The sequence below is a fragment of the Dama dama genome, chromosome 20 (genome assembly GCF_033118175.1).
Source record: "Dama dama isolate Ldn47 chromosome 20, ASM3311817v1, whole genome shotgun sequence".
In the NCBI taxonomy this organism is placed as follows: Eukaryota; Metazoa; Chordata; class Mammalia; order Artiodactyla; family Cervidae; genus Dama; species Dama dama.
This window is the reverse complement of record NC_083700.1, coordinates 49,323,597-49,344,468: the sequence shown is the minus strand read 5'-3', so window position 1 is coordinate 49,344,468 and position 20,872 is coordinate 49,323,597. Positions and strand designations below refer to the sequence as shown.

Genomic DNA, 20,872 nt, shown 5'->3' with positions numbered 1-20,872 from the left:
AATCATACTCAGTTTGAATTTAAACAGTTCAAAATCAGTGTTTCAAGATGCTTACAATTATTGCAACAACTCAATTAAAAAATATACAACTCATACTTTAAGTTCATAATATAGTTAAAATTAAAAACTATTATAAATATTTAATGATGCTTTATATTTTGCCTTTATAGTATACTACTAAAGACACATAAAAGCAGAATTATCTAATTAAAACATTTCCCCCTCCTATTTCTCACTCTGAAAACTATAAAAAAATTAATAAAAGTTATAGTACATATTTTTAAAAAATAAAACTCACATATTGTGTGTGTATATATATATACACATACACACAATATATATATATATATCTCAACTGCTTACATTCCTAAATATTGAAACTGGGTGGAAAAGTTAGAAAGATTTCTAAACTTTCTTAAGTTTAAACTTAGGAAGTTCTAAACTTGAACTTTTTAGGTTCTAAAAAAAGACACAATTAAATGAGCCTTAGACCTTTATCACTGAAAATCAAGATCCTATTTCAGTTACTACTAGGCTCTGGTAGGGAAAAGTCTGTATCATTCATTCAAAACAGAATAACTTCACTTTCCATTTCACACAGCTGTCTAAATGTTCCTTTGAATGGAAAAATTATCAGCTATTATTTGTGATTCAATTTCTAGCCCTGGTTGTTGGATACTCTATTATCATACTGGCACAATGTGGTCTTCAGAATTCACACTACATGAAAACACATTTTATAAGACACCTGGGTCCTTTTTTTGACTACAGTTTCTTAGATGAGAATTCAAAACAGACTCATTACAGAACAAATTACAAGTTACAGTACATTGTGTTAAAATAAGGCTCCAGTGTATTTTGGACATATAATAATAAGCTGCAGCTTCTTGTCATGTTTACTGGAAAAAAAGTTATACAAATTCTTTATACCTTGGGTCACTGGATACACACCTCCCCAGAAATACAAATCTGTTATATACACTATTGCTCACTTAGCTTTCAGTTTTAAGCAGTTATTTGGTAGTATCATCACTCTTTATTTTATGGCTTTTTAAACATTAAATCCTTCAATATTTGAAAAGCATTCACTATATTCTGATAATTCACCAAATAAAGAAGTGAATATCAGCTTAGAAAAGATGAAGCCTTAAAAAATCAGTTTTTTAACGAAAGGTTATTCAAGAACAGAAATTAAAGGTATAGAAGCAAAACAAAAAACACATTAAAAAAAAGCCATACATGATCCCCTTCATGAAATGAATCTATAATCTTGGTTCCTTGTCAAGAGTTGATGAAAAAACACACAAAAAGGTCCCCCTGAAGTCTAGATACATTGGCAATATATGTTTTTTTCCTATTTTCAAAATAACCTTTTAAAAATCTGCTTTTGTAAGCCTAGGGTTTTAAAAAATAATAAATGTGATATTTACGTACCCTCTTAAATATCTTGGCCAATTCACTCTATAGGCTTAAATTAAAATGAGCATTTGTTTAAGACTTATGTTACACGAAAAAATGTACTTTTCCAAATTAAAAAGTTAACTATGTATACTTAATAACATTACATACAATTAATATAAAGGCTACAGAAGGCTTTAGGAAGCTGAAAGTCTAAACAAGTTTTAGCAGGTAAACCAGCTGATTTCACATTACAGTTCTAATCAAATTATCCAACTAGTAAACCACAAAACCTTACTTATGATAGAAGAGTCTTGTTTGTTTATATAATATTGATTTTTAATGTGTTTATTTTGAATATGGAATCATAGTTCTTTTCCCTAAGCTGAAAAAACTTGGGCAAATTAGTTTTATATGAGTTACATACATGTGTGTATATGTATATGTGTGTGTATGTATAAACATGTATATTATCATTAGCTTAGTTTTACAAACCATATGTTAAAATACATGGTTTAAAAGTATTAATTGAGATACAAGAGATTTTTAAAAAAATTTTCAAACTATTTGGGTCACAGATATAAATTTATAGAGTTACAGAGACCAATAGTATATACCAAAGGTCACAACTTACTTATTGGCTATTTTCTGGTTCTTAATCTAATGAGGAATCATATTGAATGATACACAGTCTCTTTTAGCTTTAAAGTTTTGGTTATACTGTCCTGTTTTTAAATAGTTAAGACCATATCTCAAACAAAGTTATCTAAATAGACAACACTGACCCTGAACTAAAGATTTTTTTCACCTCTTTTCCGGCTCTTAGTCCCTTGTAGTTGGTTACTAGAAGGGAATGAGTATTGCGTATTTTACTTAATTGATTCTTCATCCCTGTGCTCCCTCCTTCCAGAGCCCACAGTGCCCAGCACACGGTAATCGCTCAATACTTACTGAATATTCTTGAATGAGTAGAAAGATACTAAGGACAGAATGAGAATTAAAAAGAATCTGGATGTGACAATAGCTGCTTTTATAAAGCCCCCAAACAATAAGATCAAAGCTCCTAGTCTCCTTTACATATTTACTTTGGTTTGTCCTGTAATAAAAGCAAAAGCAATTATGGCACAGAATACAAGGTTAAATCATTGCAGGTAAACTACAAGCAAGGACACATAAAAAAAATTTAAGTTTCCATTCATGTAGTGAAGAAAGGACTTTTATTTACACTATTAGTAGATCCCAGCTACTCCAGTTAGTCTGAGATACAATCATCTTATCAGTGACAGGAAAAATATCTTCCAGTATTTCAGTTGTAACAATTGTAATTAAATTGCTTAGTTATACTATAGAGTAAGAAGCAATTAATGAATTTTTTAGAAGTAAAAAATATGTATATACATTACCCTGATGCCTAGGCCAAAATATATCTAATGACAAATTTTCTTGATTGCTATTGTCATAAAAATAAAGGAAAAATATATTGCAAGTATATTCTTTATAGACGATTTCAATTAGAAAACAATAGTTTAATGAAAACAATACAGTGGTTCATGTGAGTGAACTGATATGGAAGCAAGAGAAGTATTCAAACTTGACAGATAATATATTGTCAAATATAACTAAAGAATATCTGCCTCCATGACACACTTACAGGCAGTAATTAGATTTTTACACATCTCAATTTTATCTTATATTCAAGGAAAATACAGGTCAGTAGGTTATGACCCTAAGCTGCAGTTAGGAACCCTTTCTTTTAGCTTGTAAGATGTAGCCTTTTGATTTGATAATTCCTCTACTTTTAACAATGACCGAGTACCGCAGTAGCCACAGAGGCACCCACTCATGTGCTCGAATGTCAGGGATGCTCTCCTGAAGTGCTTCTTGGAAACTTGCTTCAGAAAGCAGTTCTTAAAACAAACAACAAATAAAAACCCAGATTGTTAAACTTGAAATCAAAGCACTTTACTATGTAGGTAAGCATTTAAATACAACAAAAGAAACACCTCAAAACTGAATATTTATCCTTAATGTGTGCTACAAATATGAATCAGAATATCAGAAAAACCCAGGTAGTTCTTTAGAAAGTATCTATACCTGTAACCCAGCCAGTTTAACTCATAATTTCTGGTGAGAGGAGCCTGAATACTTGTGTTTTTTTGACGATCTCCAGGTGATCCCAATGTATAGTCAGGGACAATAAAGGAAAGGACAAAAGGAAAAAATATGGACCATTTCCACTACCATGTATTTCCATCCAACTATTTTTTCTGTATATATTTACTTTATATGTATGTATGTACCCATATCTTAAAAACCAGAAATCGTACTGTAGTTATAGCCTAATTTATTTTTCACATATATTATGAATATTTTCCCATATAATTATTCTGTGAAAGCATTTTTCATAGTTCTCCCAATATTATATTTTATAGATATAATTTATACATTTTCTTATTGTTGGCAAAAAAAATTAGGTTTTTCCTCATATTTTCCTAATAAAAATAAAGCTTGATGAACATCCTTAAAATGCATGCCTGGCTATGGAATAATAAGGTCAAAGTACAAGTACCTTTGGAAGGTTTGATACATGGTGTATTGCCAATTTGCTTTTCAGAAAGACTGTGCTTCACACTTGATACTGGAGTGCCAATCTTACCATATCCTCACCAGCACCAGCAGTCATTTACAAAATCTTTCCCAATGGTTATCTTTTAATTTGCATCTCTTTGATGAAATCATTATTTTCTAATTCCACATTTATATCTAAGACTTCCACCATTGCTCCGATTTACAACTCCCTTCCTCACTTCCTCCTCTCTAGTCACACTGGCCTCACAGCTGTAGCCTGAAATCCTCAAACATGTTTCTACCTCGGGGCCTTTGACTTAGCTGCTTCCTCTTCCCTGAGCACTCTTCTTCAAGACACCCACATGGCTCTCCCACTTCTTGGAGGTCTCTGATTAATGTACCCTACAACAGAGGCCTCCCCACCCATCCTATATAAAACAACACCCCCTAACCTGGGCACTCTTTTCTTCCTCAGCCAACTTTTCTCCATGGCACACACCACCATTTATCACATTCAACATTTACCTTATTTGTGTCTCCTCCCATAAGAATACAAATTCCATGACAGCTGAGATTTTCCTGACTTGGTCTTGTATTTCTAGTACTTAGAATGCCTGGCACATAGTCTACTGAAGAAATCAATCAATATGGAAAGATTCCACTAGGGTCAGAACCAATCCTACAGATAGGGCTTAGATGACCATCTATGCAATATGATTTGGGAATGTAAAGAACCTGCCTGTCCCAAAATGAACTACTGTGATAGTTGAATAACACCAATAAATATTTCAGTAAATATTAGCTACTGTCATGTGCCAGGCACTTTTCTAAGTACTTCACATGTATTAACTCTTTTAATCCATATGTTAACCCCAAGAGATGGATATTATTTTCCTTTGCAGGGGGAAATCGATGCAGAGACATTAGATAACTTGCCCAAGGTCACACAGCTAGTAAACGGTAGTTTTCATAAATAAAATGCTAATTTTCCAAGTATCTCTGTTTGTGGATCTGTTTTTCAGATTGTCTAATTGAGGAACCCTAAGGGAATGAGGCATACTATAGATTAGACTTAATGGGAGTAAGGAGAGGAGTAAGGCCAATAAAAGAAGGAAAGCTCTTAAGTCAGAATCACATACTTCACAATTGTACTCTGACTGTAGTTAAACTGTTACCACAACTTCTAGGACAAATAATAATGGAAAATAAACCTTTCTGAGGAAAGGGTAATTATAAGGTAATTATAGAAGAGAGGAAGGCCTTTAGTTGACTTATAAACAAGATTCTATTTTAGATGACAAATAGAGTTAAATGTTTTACAACTTGCTTGCTTAAAAAATAAATCTTACACAAAATCAGAAGACTATGTTATTCACTAACTACATTCTTTTAATTCAACTAATGTTAAATCTTTAGAATCAGTAGACATGGCAAAACTTTTAAGGGAACTGCTTCATTACAGATCAAAGTGTCTGAAGATCCATTTACAGTATATGCAGGATCAGACTATAAATTCTACCTAAAGGCTTTAGAATTAAATTAAAAAGACATCCAAATGTCAAATTACACCAGTAAAACAAAAACATACTCTTCCCAAAAGGATTAAATTTCTCTTCTCCTATACATATGTAATATATTTTTCCATGACAATGATGTATTAGCACATAATCCACATGCCCACATTTAGATAAATGGAAATAAAACACTAGACACCTTAGACTTTTCCTATTTCCTTTCCCACTGGAAAAAGAATTGCGTGTTTTTCAAGTGAAGCTCAAATGGGGTACAGGCTCACCGATCAGCTATTTGTAACAACTGTTGTTGGTAATAATTACAGTTGGAAGAGCCTCCACAAAGTAAATAGAAAAATTATATAATATATGCCGACATACAGGAATTTAAAATTTTAATAGCTTATATTTCAGAACAAATCAGCACAGTAATTCTTTGTTGGATTTTCACCAAAATGACTTTAAAAAAAAAAAAATGAATCTAATTACTTATGTGTGAAAGCTCTGCTGGAGAGGGGAGGTAAAAGTAACTATGTCCTATTCTGGTATGATTTAAATGGAGGCTGATAAGAAAGTAAAGTTTCGGACCTGAAATACTACAATACTAATGTTTCAAATCAGAGAGAGAGTGGGGAAAAGGCTCCAAATTCACTCAGGACCTAGGTCTAAGTTCAGACTTCACGCCAGGCCAGCTGGGTGACCTTGAGGAGTTTCTTAAACTCTAAGGCTCTATTTCCTCATCCATAAAATGTCCAGTTTCAGCTGTGAGAGTTACAATCTCTGAGGCATTTAGCAAGATGCCTAGCATTTGAGAAAGAATAACTATTAAAACTCCACCTCCACTTCCTATAAAACAGTAAAAAAAAAAAATGAGAATGGGGGAGACTGTTTATAATAAGGTTTAAGAAGTTATCCATAAGCATCCTAAAAATAAATGGAATCACACCTCCTATACAAATGCCATCTTTTTAGAAATGAAAGTAAAAACTGAAATTTTTTTCTTTAGGAATCATCTATAAAATAAAATTTCCTCCAATTTTTATTAAACTAGAACTTCTATAGAAGTGTCATGGAAATCTGAAACTTTCACAAGATAGCTCTCACTTGACTATACCAAAAAGAACTATTTCATAGAGCCTGTATATTTACCAAGGAAAACCCACCTCTGCTCACTATGAAACTGAAACAATGAAAATGGAGCAGACTGCTAGAAACTAAAGTGTAAAACACTACCTTCCCAGCTTTCCAACTTATCTTTTAAAATGTCGATAAAAACTTATCTTACAAAAGGCAGGCAAGCCATTCTCATTAATCAAATAACATTTCTGATTAACATCAAACATATATGTATTGATAGTAATGATTAATAAAATACCTAATCAAATACCCATCCTAAGATGCTTAAGTTTCAAATTAAATTTTATCTGCTGCTTTTTCCAGATATTTATCCTCTTTAATTAAGTGGCCTTTTGGTGCAATCTCTGCTGTACTAGACAACCTTATATGTGACACTACTTAGAGCATCTTACAAGATCTTCTCTGTGTAGCTTACTATTTATAAATCTGAGCAGACTGGATGTTCAGGAAATGATCCCTTCATTTCTTTTCCCATTGGTACAAAGACAAAATTAAAGCATTTTGAAACTAAAATAAAGGTGTATGTGTTTTTAACTATTAAGAATAGTTCTAGGTGACAGCATTGTACCTTTATCACTGTACAATTAAAAATTAAATTTTAGCAAGTAGTTTCTTATAAAATAAAAGCACCTGATCAATCTCTACAAATGAAAATCTCAGTCTCACCTTTTGGATCATTATGAGTCAATAGCTGTATGTCAAACTGTTTAGCAAATGCAGTCAAATCAGGTGGCATCACACAGCAGGAGGCAAGATTAACTTGGTTACTATTTGGTTTTACCTAGAAGTGAAAAAGAAAAATCGTGACATCTCCTTTAAATTAAGTACTTCAAAAAGTAGAAAGCAATAAAAGGACTCAATTTTAGAACATATGAAATATCACATCCTACCATGCTTCAAGTTTACTTTTACATGAATTTATTTTTTACTTTTACTTGTGCCAGATTTTTTAAAATTTGTTTTCTAATTGGAGGATAATTGCTCTACAATGTTGTGTTGGTTTCTGCCTTACATAAAACAATGCAGATCAGTCATGACTATGTAAGTATCCCTTCCCGCTTGAGCGTCCCTCCCACCCCACCTCTCCATCCCACCCCTCTAGGTTGTCACAGAGCGCCAGGTTGGTCTTCTTGTGTCATAAAGTAGCTTCCCACTAGTTATCTATTTTACACATGGCAGTGTATATATGCTTCCCAGGTGGCTAAGTGGTAAAGAATCCACCTGCCAAGCAGGCGATGCAGATTCGATCCCTAGGTCGGGAAGATCCCCAGTAGAAGGAAATGGCAACCCACCCCAGTATTCTTGCGGGGGAAATTCCACGGACAGCGGAGCTCGGTGGGCTACAGCCCATGGGGTCATGAGGAGTTGGACATGACTTAGGGACTAAATAGCAGCAGGAGCAGTGTACATATGTCAATGTCACTTTCTCAATTCATCCCACCCTCTCCTTCCCCGGCTGCGTCCACAAATCCATTCTCTACATTTGTATCTCCATCCCTTCCTTGCAAATACATTCATCAGTACCATTTTTCTAGATTGCATATATATATACAAATGTATATGTGCATATGTATATATATGCACTAGTATATTATATTGTTTTTCTGACTTACTTCACTCTGTATAACAGTTCTAGGTTCATCCACCTAACTATAACTAACTCAAATTCATTTCTTTTTATGGCTGAGTAATATCCCATTGTATATACATACCACAACTTCTTTAACCATTCATTTGTCAATAGACATCTAGATTGCTTCCATGTCCTATCTATTGTAAATACTTCTGCAATGAACATTGCGGGTCCATGTGCCTTTTTGAATTGTGGTTTTCTCAGGGTATATGCCCAGTAGTGGGATTGCTGTGTCATACAGTAGTTTTATTCCTAGTTTTTAAGGAATCTCCATACTGTTGTCCATCGTGGCTGTATCAATTTACATTCTTACCAACAGTGCAAGAGAGTTCCCTTTTCTCACATCCTCTCTGGCATTTATTGTTTGTAGGTTTTTTTGATGATAGCCATTCTGATTGGTTTGAGGTGATACCTCATTATAGTTTTGATTTGAATATATTTATTAATATATGCTTTTCTGACTAATGGTACTGGTAACAGGAAAGGGAAAAATAGCTCTAAGGAGAAGGGAATAAGCCAATATATTACTACACTATTAAAAAGTCTCATACTAGAACCTGCCATCTAATACATCTGCCTTGAAAACAAACATGATTCTAAGTGTGATGGTTCCAACTAGAAAGGAGATATCTTAGAGACAGAGGATCAAATACAAATGATTAGTATATTTAGTGCTGAAGTATATGATATGGTTATTAATCAGATACAGTTGAAAAAGAGAAGAATTAGATAATTTCTAATAGATGCTCTGGTTAATTTACAGATTCAGATCACCCAAGTCATCTTAGCGATTCAGCAGAATCTTAGCCACATTCTGGCTATCACCAAGTCAAAGGGACAAGGAGGCAACTTTTCTCTAGGGTTTTCCTGCCCAGAAGAAAATTAAAAGGCTGGGGATGAAGTAAAAGGAATAAAGAAAAATAGAGACAGTAAAGGTAAACTACTTGTAAGCAACTTCCCTAATAATTTTGTAGGTTATTAGGCCAGAGAGTGGCAGGGATTAATTTATGACTCCTACTCCATATCAAGTTATGTGAAATGAAGGTCTTACATGTCTTTAAATAACAGAGCAAAATATATGTTATATATGATATTCTCTTACTTAGGAAATTAGAACCATGGTCTAATAATACCTAAAGGAAAACATGATATTTTTACCACATAGTTAAAACTGAAGGAAAGAGCCTTAATTCATTTGGCTATGAATGTTTCAACACACATTTTCTACAGTTTTTTGTCAAAGTCTGCCTCAAAATCCCCATATTTGGAACAGGCTCCCCACAGTGGCGTCTGCTATGTGCATGATGTTTAATGGGGTGCAGCGAAGCCTGCAGAAGATAGGGTGCTCCTGGAGTGCTCAGGATGCAGATGTCCTTTACCTGTGCCCACTGATACAGCTGCTCCAACTGGTTTTTGTCCAGATCAGAGGTACCAATAGCAACAATCTTTTTGCTCTGAACTAAGTTTTGTAATTCTTCCCAGTAAGGCTGCAAATGCTCCAAGGAAAGATTAACTCCATCCTCAATAGGAGGTGAAGCGATGATCACAGAATCCAGCTGTGCAACGCCAAGGACTGAACAGGCTGATGTGACGGAAGACACAAAGGGAAAACACAAAGACAAATGTTTGTACACAACAAAGGCAAGTTGTTTCTAAAGTCCTTTGCTCCCCCACTGAATTCTGGCCATAGAGCTCACTAGTATTCTATGTAACAGATTATTTCATTAGGTTTCATAATTTACCTGTCATGTAGAACATTTCCATCTTCTTTAAAACAGTGAGTGTCCATTCATCTACTTGGTCTGTGTGGCAGACATGTGGGTTTCCTTGACCTGCCTCATTCCTGGGGAAACTCACAACTACTATAGGCTCCTTGTTTCCTAGGCCCCAGGACGTTCTGGCAGCTTCTGACCTCATAGTCTGTCATTGTTGGGTGTGCCGTGCGTGCATGCTAAATTGCTTCAGTTGTGTCTGACCTCTGGGATTCTATGGACCGCCAGGTTCCTCTGTTCATGGGCTTCTCCAGGCAAGAATACAAGAGTGGGTTGCCATGCCCTCCTCCACATGACTTTCCAACCCAGGGATCAAACCCAAGTCTCTTACATCTCCTGCATTGGCGGTGGGCTCTTTACCACTAGTGCCACCTGGGAAACCCTACAACTGGTAATCATAGCAAAGACTAAGCTTGAGACTATGAAAAACTGAATTTATGGTCTTAACTTACACATTAACCTAGGTGGCTCAGTGATAAAGAAACTGTCTCCCAAGCAGGAGATGCAGGTTCGATCCCTGGGTCAGGTAGATCCCCTGGAGAAGGAAATGACAACTCACTCCAGTATTCTTGCCTGGGAAACTCCATGGACAGAGGCACCTGTCGGGCTATACAGTTTAAGGGATTGCAAAAGAGTCAGATACGACTTAGCAACTAAACAACAACAGATGTAGATAACTTCTTAGTTTTTATAAAAATGACTTTAGTTTTAACAATTTTTGTTCCTTCCATAGTTATATTAAACAGTTAGTTATTTAACTGTTGCATGTATGTAAATAGTAGAAGAATGTTTGAAAAGAAAAAAATACTAATTAATTATAATGCTATATAGTAACCTCACCATGAGATGAAAACAGATTAAAATGCTTGTTTTTGTTGTTATTCTTTTGATATTTCACCTGTAGTACTAAAAAAGTTAAGAATATGATTAAGGAGAATTTCTATCTCCAAACATATAGTTAACATGTAATTATGTTACATCTTTTACATTCTTCTTATATATATCAAAATATGACCTTACATTGGTTGATGTGATTTCCACAGAAGCCTTAAGAAATTAGGCTAGAACTTGAAAAGGTAAAATTGCAATGAGCTCCTTTATTTTTTTAAACTAGACCTGAACACAAGATATAATTAATACAGTAATTTTAAAGTTCACCATGAAAATAAAAGTTAAAATTTTGCTTACCCATGTCAACTGCATTTCTAGTTGATGATGAAGAGTTTGATCCTACAATGAACAGTTTTGCTGAGTGACAAAAACAACAAAACGGATTTTTATATTTGAGTAACATTCTACTACACAGTAGTAACACTGCCAAAATACTAAGAACAGATAATCCTGAATGGATTTTTTCCTTCCCTAGCTGCATTGTTTTATAGTTTTGATTTTTAAGACCTAAAAGTATATTTCCATGGTAATTTTAAGAAGATATGCTAGTTGCCAACAAGTATCTGATTGTCAAAACAAAAAGGCAAATATTAATTCCCCTTTATTGGAAAGCAGGGCAGATAAATATAGGAGCATTCAAAATATATGTTTCTATGAATTAAACATTAATGGAGCATATTATATACTTGGGATTTCCTGGTAGCTTAAATAGTAAAGAATCTGCCTGCAATGCAGGAGACCTGCGTTCCATCCCTGGGTTGGGAAGATCCCCTGGAGAAGGAGATGGTAACCCACTCCAGTAGTTTTGCCTGGGAAATCCCATGGACAGAGGAGCCTGGTAGACTATAGTCCATGAGGTTGCAAGAGTCAGACATGACTTAGTGACTAAACCACCCCCACATGATATACTTTCTCCAATAAAGTCTATATAAAGATTAAATTAAATTGCTTGTAATGAGAAGAAAATTGAAAAAACAAAACCAGAAAACCCAAGCAAACAAATATCCCACAATTCTATTTTCTTAATACAATCATTTTCAATTTTAGACAAAAACTGTTACTTTCAAGTTCTTGGTCACATGAAACACAGTATATATTTTTTACTTCTATGTATTTGGTTTATTACTCTTATGTAGCAAACACTTTTTTATATTTCTATGCAGTATTTAGGTAAACTGCCAGTAGTCTCATCTCCAAAAGCAATTACTGTTTGATTTTTATGTACTCTGTATTTTTCTTTTGCTTTTTTTTGGCTCTGAAGCTTGTGGGATTTTAGTTCCCTGACCAAGGGTCACACTTAGGTCCTTGGCAGTGAAAGCTGAGTGGCAACTACTAGACTTCCAGGGAGTTCCCTGCACTCTGTATTCTTAATGAACAACATCCATGGTGACTCTGTTCAACTTTATGCCTCAAGCATTTCTGAAGATCATAAATGTAATTATGAGTCAAAGGATATGATTCTTTCATCAGTCTTGCTTTATTTATCTCTTACTTTTAAAAAAACTGTCCCAGGTTACCAGACCATTAAAAGTTAGAAGTTGCTTCCCTAACAATATAGGATGCTATTTAAAAAAAGATATATATTTTTGCTAATTTGATAGGTACAAAATATACCTGCCCAGAACCACATTAATTGGCATTTCTTTGCTTATTAGGAAAGTTGAGTAGTTTTTCATACTTATGAAATTGAAGCTTTGGCTTGATTTGACTCAACATTATATATATATATTGTATATATTTACTTTATGTAATAAACTCACTGTTCAAAAATCTAAATTTACTCAACAAATAGGTAGAGTAATAGGAAAGCAAGAAGAGAGAAAATCATAAAGGGTAATAGAGAGAAAACAAGGTTAATGAAATGCCCGTATGTAAAGTGCCTGGCATTCAACATATACAATAAATTTTCTTTGTACAACATTTCTAGCTGTCATTTCCTTTCTAATGCTGGATTAATTGTCCTAAAATACTGCTTTCCTCATGTAGTTACTTCTCTATCTAAAAGCCATCACAACTTCCTACTAGCTGAGTCAATCTTCACCACTTTGCTCCAACTCAGCTCTGTAATTATATTCTGTGAAAACCCTCCCCATCATTACCCCACTGGCTATGAATTGGGTGTCATTTGAGATGGTCTCTTTCCAAAAGAGGAGGCATTTTTAGGTAGGTGAAGAGAGAGAAGCTCTTGATGCTTATCAAAAATCTCAAGCCTTCCAGGAATAAAGGACAACTTATTCCAAGTTGGATCTACACCATGATGAACTGCAATATACCACAGAGAAATGCTGCTCTGATGTCCTTTTCAACACAAATAGCAATGTGAAATTAACAAAAAGAAATGAGTTCTGAAGTCAGGCATACCTTGATGGACTCCTGGTTCAACCATTTACTTGCTACATGACAGCTTTCAAGATATTTAATGTCACTTGTGTAATGGGGATAATAAACCTACCTTGCAGAATTGTTTTGAAAATTCTATAAAATAAATATAACCATAATGTGGCAAGTACAATCTCTGGTACAAAGTGAGATTCAACAAATGGTAGTTATAATTATTAGAGTCAATGCTCTAATTCATCTTACGTGTTCATTCTAATAAGAGTAATAAAATGACAACAACTACAACACAGCCGCATATAGTAATAAATAACAGTTACCTGGCACTTACTTTGTGCCAAGAATCATGCTAAGTGCTTTTTTTGTTATTTCATCTAACTTAGAAGGAAGCTTGCAAAACAGGTGTATTCCCGTTTTATAGATAAGGAAACTGAGCTCAGAGACGTTACATCATTTGTTAGCCCTAGATGATGTCAGTCAGTAATCTGCACATCCAGGGATTTCAGTCTAGTTAAGCTCAAGTATTTAGTGACTATGTCATGCTGACTGTAAGCCGAGGACAAGAACAGCTGTCATTCCTTGAACTTAACACTATCTCTGGAAAGTAGTAGCAGTCCCTCCACCTTTGTTGAATGGGTACAGGATGTATTTTATTTTCCTTCCATGCGGCTTGTTGCCCAGACTTGTTTCTCTGCTCCCAGGTGACCTCAGTCATTGCTTAGTAGTGTCACACCAGGAAGGGAGGACTTATGCTGGCTTCGGGTGGACACTGCTCTTAAGCCTTCCCTTCATTCTTTCCTACACCTTTTACTGCTCTGATTAATAATGTCTCACATAAATTAGTGAGAACAAAATGAAGAGGTGAAGTTCTATTCTGCCTTCACTGAAGTAGCCAACAGTGACCTATAACTCCTTTAAAGCTGGCTATAAAATTATGTTATAAGGAATCTCTCTATTTCCGACACTGAGTGATCGAGTTACTTATTACCAGAATCAAAGAAAGGCTTATCCCCATGCCTAACAAAACCCATTATCTACTGTAAAACAAAATGAACTGTAAAGGCTGGACTTTACCAGAAACTTTCATTTCTTCTCTTTCATCAGGATTTATCTTTTCTACCGCATGAGATACAGTACATTCCAAGACATCTGGAAACTCCTATAATAAACACATGATATTTACAATAAAAATAAAATTAATGTTTTTACTTAGCTATATATTTTCTATTGTCCATAACACTCTTTAGAACCAGAGAATCCATAAGACAATAAAGTTCTTTACCTGATGGGCTTCAGAAAGTTTATAAAGCCCTGAAATAGAGGTAAAGGGCTGTGTGTGTGTCCATTTTCCGGAAAAAAGTGTCTTATTGTGATGAGATACTCAGGGCGGGGGTAGGGGAAGGATGTATGACCAAAAACAAATGAACAAACCAGCAAGCAAACTGGGCTGTATGTGAGGAGTGAGAACCATTAACACAGTCAATACTTCTACTCAGAAATCAATGAAAAGTAGTATTTTCCTTCTGGATATTGACATGTTAAAAACTTCCCATGTATCAATCCCAAACATTTTAACCCAAAATGTATTTTTTTCTGAATGCAATGGAAACAAAGTAAAGGCAATTCCAATGCATAAAAACAAGTAGTTAATGAGTGAAATGATAAAATATTGGTACATAAAAATCAGTAACATACTAACATTTATAAAATTAAAACAAAGTAAACAGGATTTTCCCATAATTCTTGAACATAGAATGCCTGACCACATGTTAAGTATTTCCAACTCAAGCACAGAGTGAATGGTCACTTCAGAGAAATGAGACTGATAGAAGACATTAATGAATGTCTGCCTAGCACCTTTAGTTACAAACTTGCAGTATGCTTAGGGAAACAATTATTGATAGTGCATGTCTTCTTCCATACTTTTTAAGTAGTCTCTGTAATTTGTGACAAGCCAGCCTTTGGCTAAGCTGGATTCCAAAGAGTGGTTTATAGACTGTGTTTTGTATATTAACATTTTTTATAATAGCCATATACTGACATTCAATGAAACACTTCCTTACTGTTTCATAAGTGACACTTACAAAATTATTTTTAGTAACTATGTTTTGCTTATAGTCTACCAAAGCCATCTAGAAACCAGAACTGTTTGATAGTCATTCCTCTACTAGACCAAATATAAACTGGAACTAAATACACTCTGAGAAGACTGTGGAACCTTAGAAGCTTGTCTTACTGAAGAGTTGACTACAGAGTTGGATTTTCTCTTTCATGCTTAAGCCTACTGGGTCAGACTGCCATTTCAGCAAATGGACCACAGTGATTTTCATGCTAGTTGCCTATCTGACTTCCCGATCAAACCTGAGAAAATTAATTTCCTGCTTATTACATGATTTCTTCATTCACAGTTCACTCACCCTGACCAAATCTGGGCTGATTTGGGAACTCCATTCATTTAAGGTCTTTTGAATACAATCTCGAAGCTGCAAAAGAAATGCATTTTGTAACTGTTAACCATACACTACACTTTTTATGTACTTCTACAATGAAAAAAGGTTGAAATAAACCTTCACCTAAAGTTTTTTTTTTTTTTAAAGGACTGTATTAGTCTGATAAATAGGAAAAAGAAGATATCCATAGGAAATATGATACAAAACAAAATTTTAATTCTACAAGGTTTTGTTTCTTTAACAAAGATCAACTTAGATCTGTTTTTATCCTACTCTTAATTCTCAAATGTTCTTGACCTAAAGCAGTAATCTAATCATTTAAAAAGTATTTTTGTACCAATGAAAATTTAAGTAAACTTTTGAGATGTAAAAGCATTCATAAAGGAACAAAATTTCAAGAATAAGGAAATTTATAAATGGAACTGTAATCAAGCCCAGGCAGCCTGACTAGAATGAACCTTAACCACTGTGCAACTACATGAGAATCACCTGTGGTGTTCAATAAATGTTTAAATTCCTGAGCACCATCCTAGATCTGCTGAATTACTTTCTAAGGGCAGCAGAACTTTCATTTTAAGAAGCATCCAAGTAATCAAAATGTACTCTCAAGTCTAGAAATCACCATAGTCCTATCTTGCAGAAGTCAGCTTGCATACAGTCAGTTCATATAAGTCATTTCCTAACAGGCAGGTAGACCTTAGACCTGTCATCAATGTTTTCTTATACAATTTTCTTACACTAACACTGTAGTATTCTGTAAATTCATTCAAATGTCTAGTTATCTTTTATCTCTTATGACAGTGTATTTCCAACTTATTTAATAGTGGTCCAAAATAAGACATACACTAACACAGTGAGTACAGATGTATATATATATATATATATCAACAAAAATTCACAAAGTAATATTTATGCTTACTATATACCAGATAGTCTGGTGACTTCTATGAGTTAGAAAAAACTATGTTGCTCCATGAATCACTGAACTGACTTCTGACCACAAATGGGCCAACACTAGCAGTTTGGGCCCACGCTAGCAGAAATCACTGCCTTATAAATACAAAGGGCACAGTACTTTGCATTCTGTGGGCAATCAATGAAAAAATAAATGAGTAACTAGAAGCACATCCCTAAATTGCAAAAGCACTTTCCTAATACCAACAACGGAGATTAAACTTCTGAACTCACTATCTGATCTCTGAGTGCTTAGGATAAAAACCGACACAAGAACTTTATTGCTTATTTTTCAGTTTGGATAATTACAAGGGACAACTGGTTTATCAATTAAGAGCTCAGAATCACCTATTTAAGATTTACAATATACAACAGTAATTCATGTGCTAGTCACAATAACCCACATAATTCAGTTTACAGGGTGTATATATTTATAATCAAATTTAAGTCATTAAATAAAAAATGATTAGTTGATAATCATTTTAGACAGAATTACAAGTCAATATTCTCTGAAAAATTAATAAAAATTGAGGCAGCAGGAACAACAATTCGATCAGGAGTGCTGTGGCTCAAGACATGGGAAAAATTTTAGAAATTCTCCTCTGGTGGGATGATTAACTGGCAGAAGGCTTTCCAGATGAATTTCTCAATTCATGAAGATAAGTATATTTTCAGAGTGTTCTCTCCCTCCATCAGGACAAATTTTGCACAGTCCAGTGTTACAATAACATAAGAAATTCACTATCACAAACTGGGTGATTTTTAGTCTTTTATATGTTATCTATACTGAATGAACATTAACCTTGTACTTTTTTGTTCTCTGCTTTCTTCATTCTTACCACACATAGTATCATGGAAGATGAGCATCATCATAATTTAGTGTATCATTAGATCTGGAGTTGTATAAGAGTTTTTTAAAAATGCTACATGATCAAATACCTTAACAACAGATAACTGTTCAAAACAGTCCAATAATAGCCCATTTAAAACACAAGATTTTATTTCAGAAAATTACAGTGAAAAAAAATCTGGGCAGAGATTACAGAATAATTAAAAAACAAAACATTAGACTAGAAAAGACCTTTTAGGAAATTCAATAATCTCTACCTAATGTGTAAATTTTCTCAATAATGAGTGATTTATTTAGTTTCTTTATTCAATGAGGTTGAACTGTTTCAAGTAGTGTGTCCCACTTTACAGCTCTGGTTGCTGCAAAGTTCTTTACATAGAAACAAAACACACCTCTCCTATTCTAATCAAGCTGTCACGTTTTCTCTATAAATGCTAGCACCAAGCTTTCCTCAAAAGTTTTCAAATTTCTTAATTTTGTCCCTCTTTCACGTCACCCAAAATAAAAGACAGTCTTTTGAACAATGTTTTTCAAACTGTGGGGTGTAACTCATTACTGCATTAACAAATCACGTTTTTAAAAATTAAAATAAGATAGAAAAAATTAGAATACACAGTATATAGTAAAATCTTTTCATAAGATTGTGTGTGTGTGTGTGTGTGTGTGTGTGTGTGCGCGCGCGCGCGCGCGCGCGCGCACGTACAAACCATGAAATGGAGTGTCAAGGCAAAATGCTTTTTTTAAACTGGGTTTGCAGTCAAACTGCAAACTACTACTTTAGCATGTGTTGAGTGAGATAAGAGAGAGAAAATGTCACCCAGCATTATCTATGTGCAAAATGCTGTATTGAACCATCAACCCTGGAGAACTTAAAGGTCTAGTAAAAAACACAGAAGTGTCTATCTTTGGGAGAAATAGCGCAAGTGAGGGTGTTTTTTAAAAACAACAAAACAAAAAAAACAACAAGAGAGACAAGCTGAGCTGCATCCTGGACACAGAATATGGTATGGATTCTGATTCCTATTAAAGTTGCAACCAAGAGTTCTCATCCCGGGGTCCTCACTGCCGACAGGAGGCCTGGGCACAGGTCAACTCATACTCAGAGGGATGCTACTGCTACTACCTAGTGTAACACCAACATCTTATTTAAAACTGATTAGGAACACAGTTGATAACATCATAATTGACATAGCTTAGGAATTTTTTCTTTTAATCAAGATTTGTTTTATCTCTCTGAACCAGATGGCAAGGGAGATAAACGCTTGCATGGTGTTTCATATAGGATCTTTTATTCCTCACCGTGACCTGATGATGATATAATCAACTTTTAAGTCATGGAAATAGGCTCGCGAGGGTAACTTTCCCAAAGTCACAGAGCTCTTAAATTAAAAGTTTGTTTTATTGTTATTTTTTAACACTAAAACCCGTCCTATACCACCAACACGCCTCAGCAATTAACTGTGCCTAATGATCGACTCTTCCCTTCAGGAAAGACCAGCGACGTAACAAATATGCAACGAGAATATAACTCCAGATTATTCCCTGCCACTTCAAAATAGTGGTCAGTCTTTAGCCAAATTAATCTTCAGCAAGAGAAATACATACCTTTTTCCAAAGCCGAATTTGAGTGTTCAGTCATTTGCCTCACAGCCAGACAGAAACTACAGTCAACACCCTAAAAGCTAAGTGGATTATTACTACTACCTCATCTGAGTCTTCGGCAAGCTAATCCCCCAGATTTTTCTTTACCTGGACACCGTGGGAGAAAGGGAGTGAGCTAGGGAGGGGGACGAAGCGCGGGATCGGCCCCCTCTGACCCCCTCGCCCGAGAGAGCGATCCAATAGGTTGGAGAGTTTGGTCATCAGCCGGGAGCACTGACAAGAGGCGTCACCCCTCATCAAGTTGCACCTGCCCAATTTGTAAAGACGCAGTGCCCCCCAACAGCAGGTTCGGACGCGACATCGAGCAGACAGCAGCCCCGGCTTCCTCTCGCAGGCGGAGCCCAGGTGCGCGCCTCGCCCACGTCCCCCGCGGCGCCAGGAGCCCAACCAGCCGCCCGCGGAGCCGCCCGGCCCGGCCCGCGGCCTGGCCCTGGAGCCGGTCTCGCCGGCGCGCTCGCCGCCCTCACCTCCTCGCTGTGCGTGGACGGGCACTTCTTCCGCAGGCGGCCCCAGTTCAGCAGGTTCCCCGTCTGCAGGTGCAGGGTGCTGGCCCGCGCCAGGAGCGCTCCGGCCGCGCGGCTGTCGGTGCCCATGACAGCAGCAGACGGAGCGGGCCCGGCGGCGACGGGGCCGCAGGCGGGGAAGGAGGCCGCCCGTAGGACGCGGTGCCCGAGGCCGGAGAGCAAAGCGCGAGGCTACTCGCCCCGCGCGGCGAGACCCCGGCCTGCGCTCGGGCCCAAGGACGACCGGGTGGCGGCGGAGCTGCGGCCAGGAAAGACGCGCTGATGTCTGCGGCTCTCTGCTACAGCGGCCGCCGCGGGAGAGTGGACTCCCAACTGAGGAGCCGTTTCCTGGAAGACAATGACTAAGCAGAAATCGCGGCGGAGAAAGTGCTTCGTAACCGTTACCCGTCCCGCGGCAGCGCCGGGCGGGGCGGGGCGGCGAGCGGGCTGCGGGGCGCCGGCCCGTGGGTGACTGGCCCTCGGCCTGCGGCGGGCGTGGCGCCGGGCGGCAGGCGGGCGCGCGGCGCAGAGATCGCGGGGCACGCGGGGCGGGGCGGCACGGCGCGGGGCCGGCGCGGGGCCCGGCGCTCGGCAGGGCTCCCCCTGCCGGCCAGAGGGCGGTGCGGCGGCCCACTCCACCTCCAGCGGCTGCGCTCGCCCTCTCACCTCCAGCCAATGGGCTACCACGCTGGTGATAGCCCTAAGATACCGCTTTAAAAAGAGAAAAGTACCGAGGCATTGAAATGCCTGCCGGTTTCAATTCTCAGAAGCAGTTCGTTTCCCTTCTTAAGGGCTTTCCCCAAACTGCTCAGTTTTCTTCACGTCCACTGATTAAAGGTCTATTGATTTACTCTATTTGCTGGGCAGTGTGTGACGTCAAAGAGTAAGACTTAATCTCTGTCCTTGAGATTCTTAAACTGTAGTTCCAGATACGATTTAAGCATATGAAACACTGTAAGAATATCATAGTTTCCAGATGAGATTAAAGAGAATGCTTAAGCTGGTGAGATCAGGGAAGATATGAACTGTTCTTAGAGGTCATGATTCTTTGCTGCTTCCCTGGTGGCTTAGACAGTAAAGCGTCTGCCCGCAGTGCAGGAGACCCAGGTTCAATTCCTGGATTGGGAAGATCCCCTGGAGAAGGAAATGGCACCCCACTCCAGTACTCTTGCCTGGAAAATTCCATGGACGGAGGAGCCTGGTGGG

The 20,872-nt window shown here is 36.9% G+C and overlaps 1 protein-coding gene across 1 annotated transcript; it reads right to left on the bottom strand.

Moving 5' to 3' along the window:
• Positions 1-2,596: 2,596 nt before the first annotated feature.
• Positions 2,597-20,110, bottom strand: GCLM (glutamate-cysteine ligase modifier subunit). The gene is made up of 7 exons (XM_061121351.1): positions 19,631-20,110; positions 15,665-15,730; positions 14,322-14,406; positions 11,208-11,267; positions 9,627-9,829; positions 7,281-7,395; positions 2,597-3,305 (listed from the first exon to the last, which is right to left on the bottom strand). Exons 1-7 carry the CDS (start codon positions 19,754-19,756, stop codon positions 3,136-3,138), a joined length of 825 nt encoding a protein of 274 aa, XP_060977334.1. The 5' UTR covers positions 19,757-20,110; the 3' UTR covers positions 2,597-3,135.
• Positions 20,111-20,872: the final 762 nt, after the last annotated feature.

What these genes read in the sequence shown, in the direction of transcription:
- GCLM (XM_061121351.1), bottom strand. Translation starts at nt 19,756, where the DNA reads ATGGGCACCGACAGCCGCGCGGCCGGAGCGCTCCTGGCGCGGGCCAGC. An exon ending in AGAAGAAATGAAAGTTTCTG is followed by an intron (nt 11,268 to 14,321) that starts GTAAAGTCCAGC and finishes TTTGTCACTCAG; the next exon opens with CAAAACTGTTCATTGTAGGA. An exon ending in TAGAAATGCAGTTGACATGG is followed by an intron (nt 9,830 to 11,207) that starts GTAAGCAAAATT and finishes CCGTCACATCAG; the next exon opens with CCTGTTCAGTCCTTGGCGTT.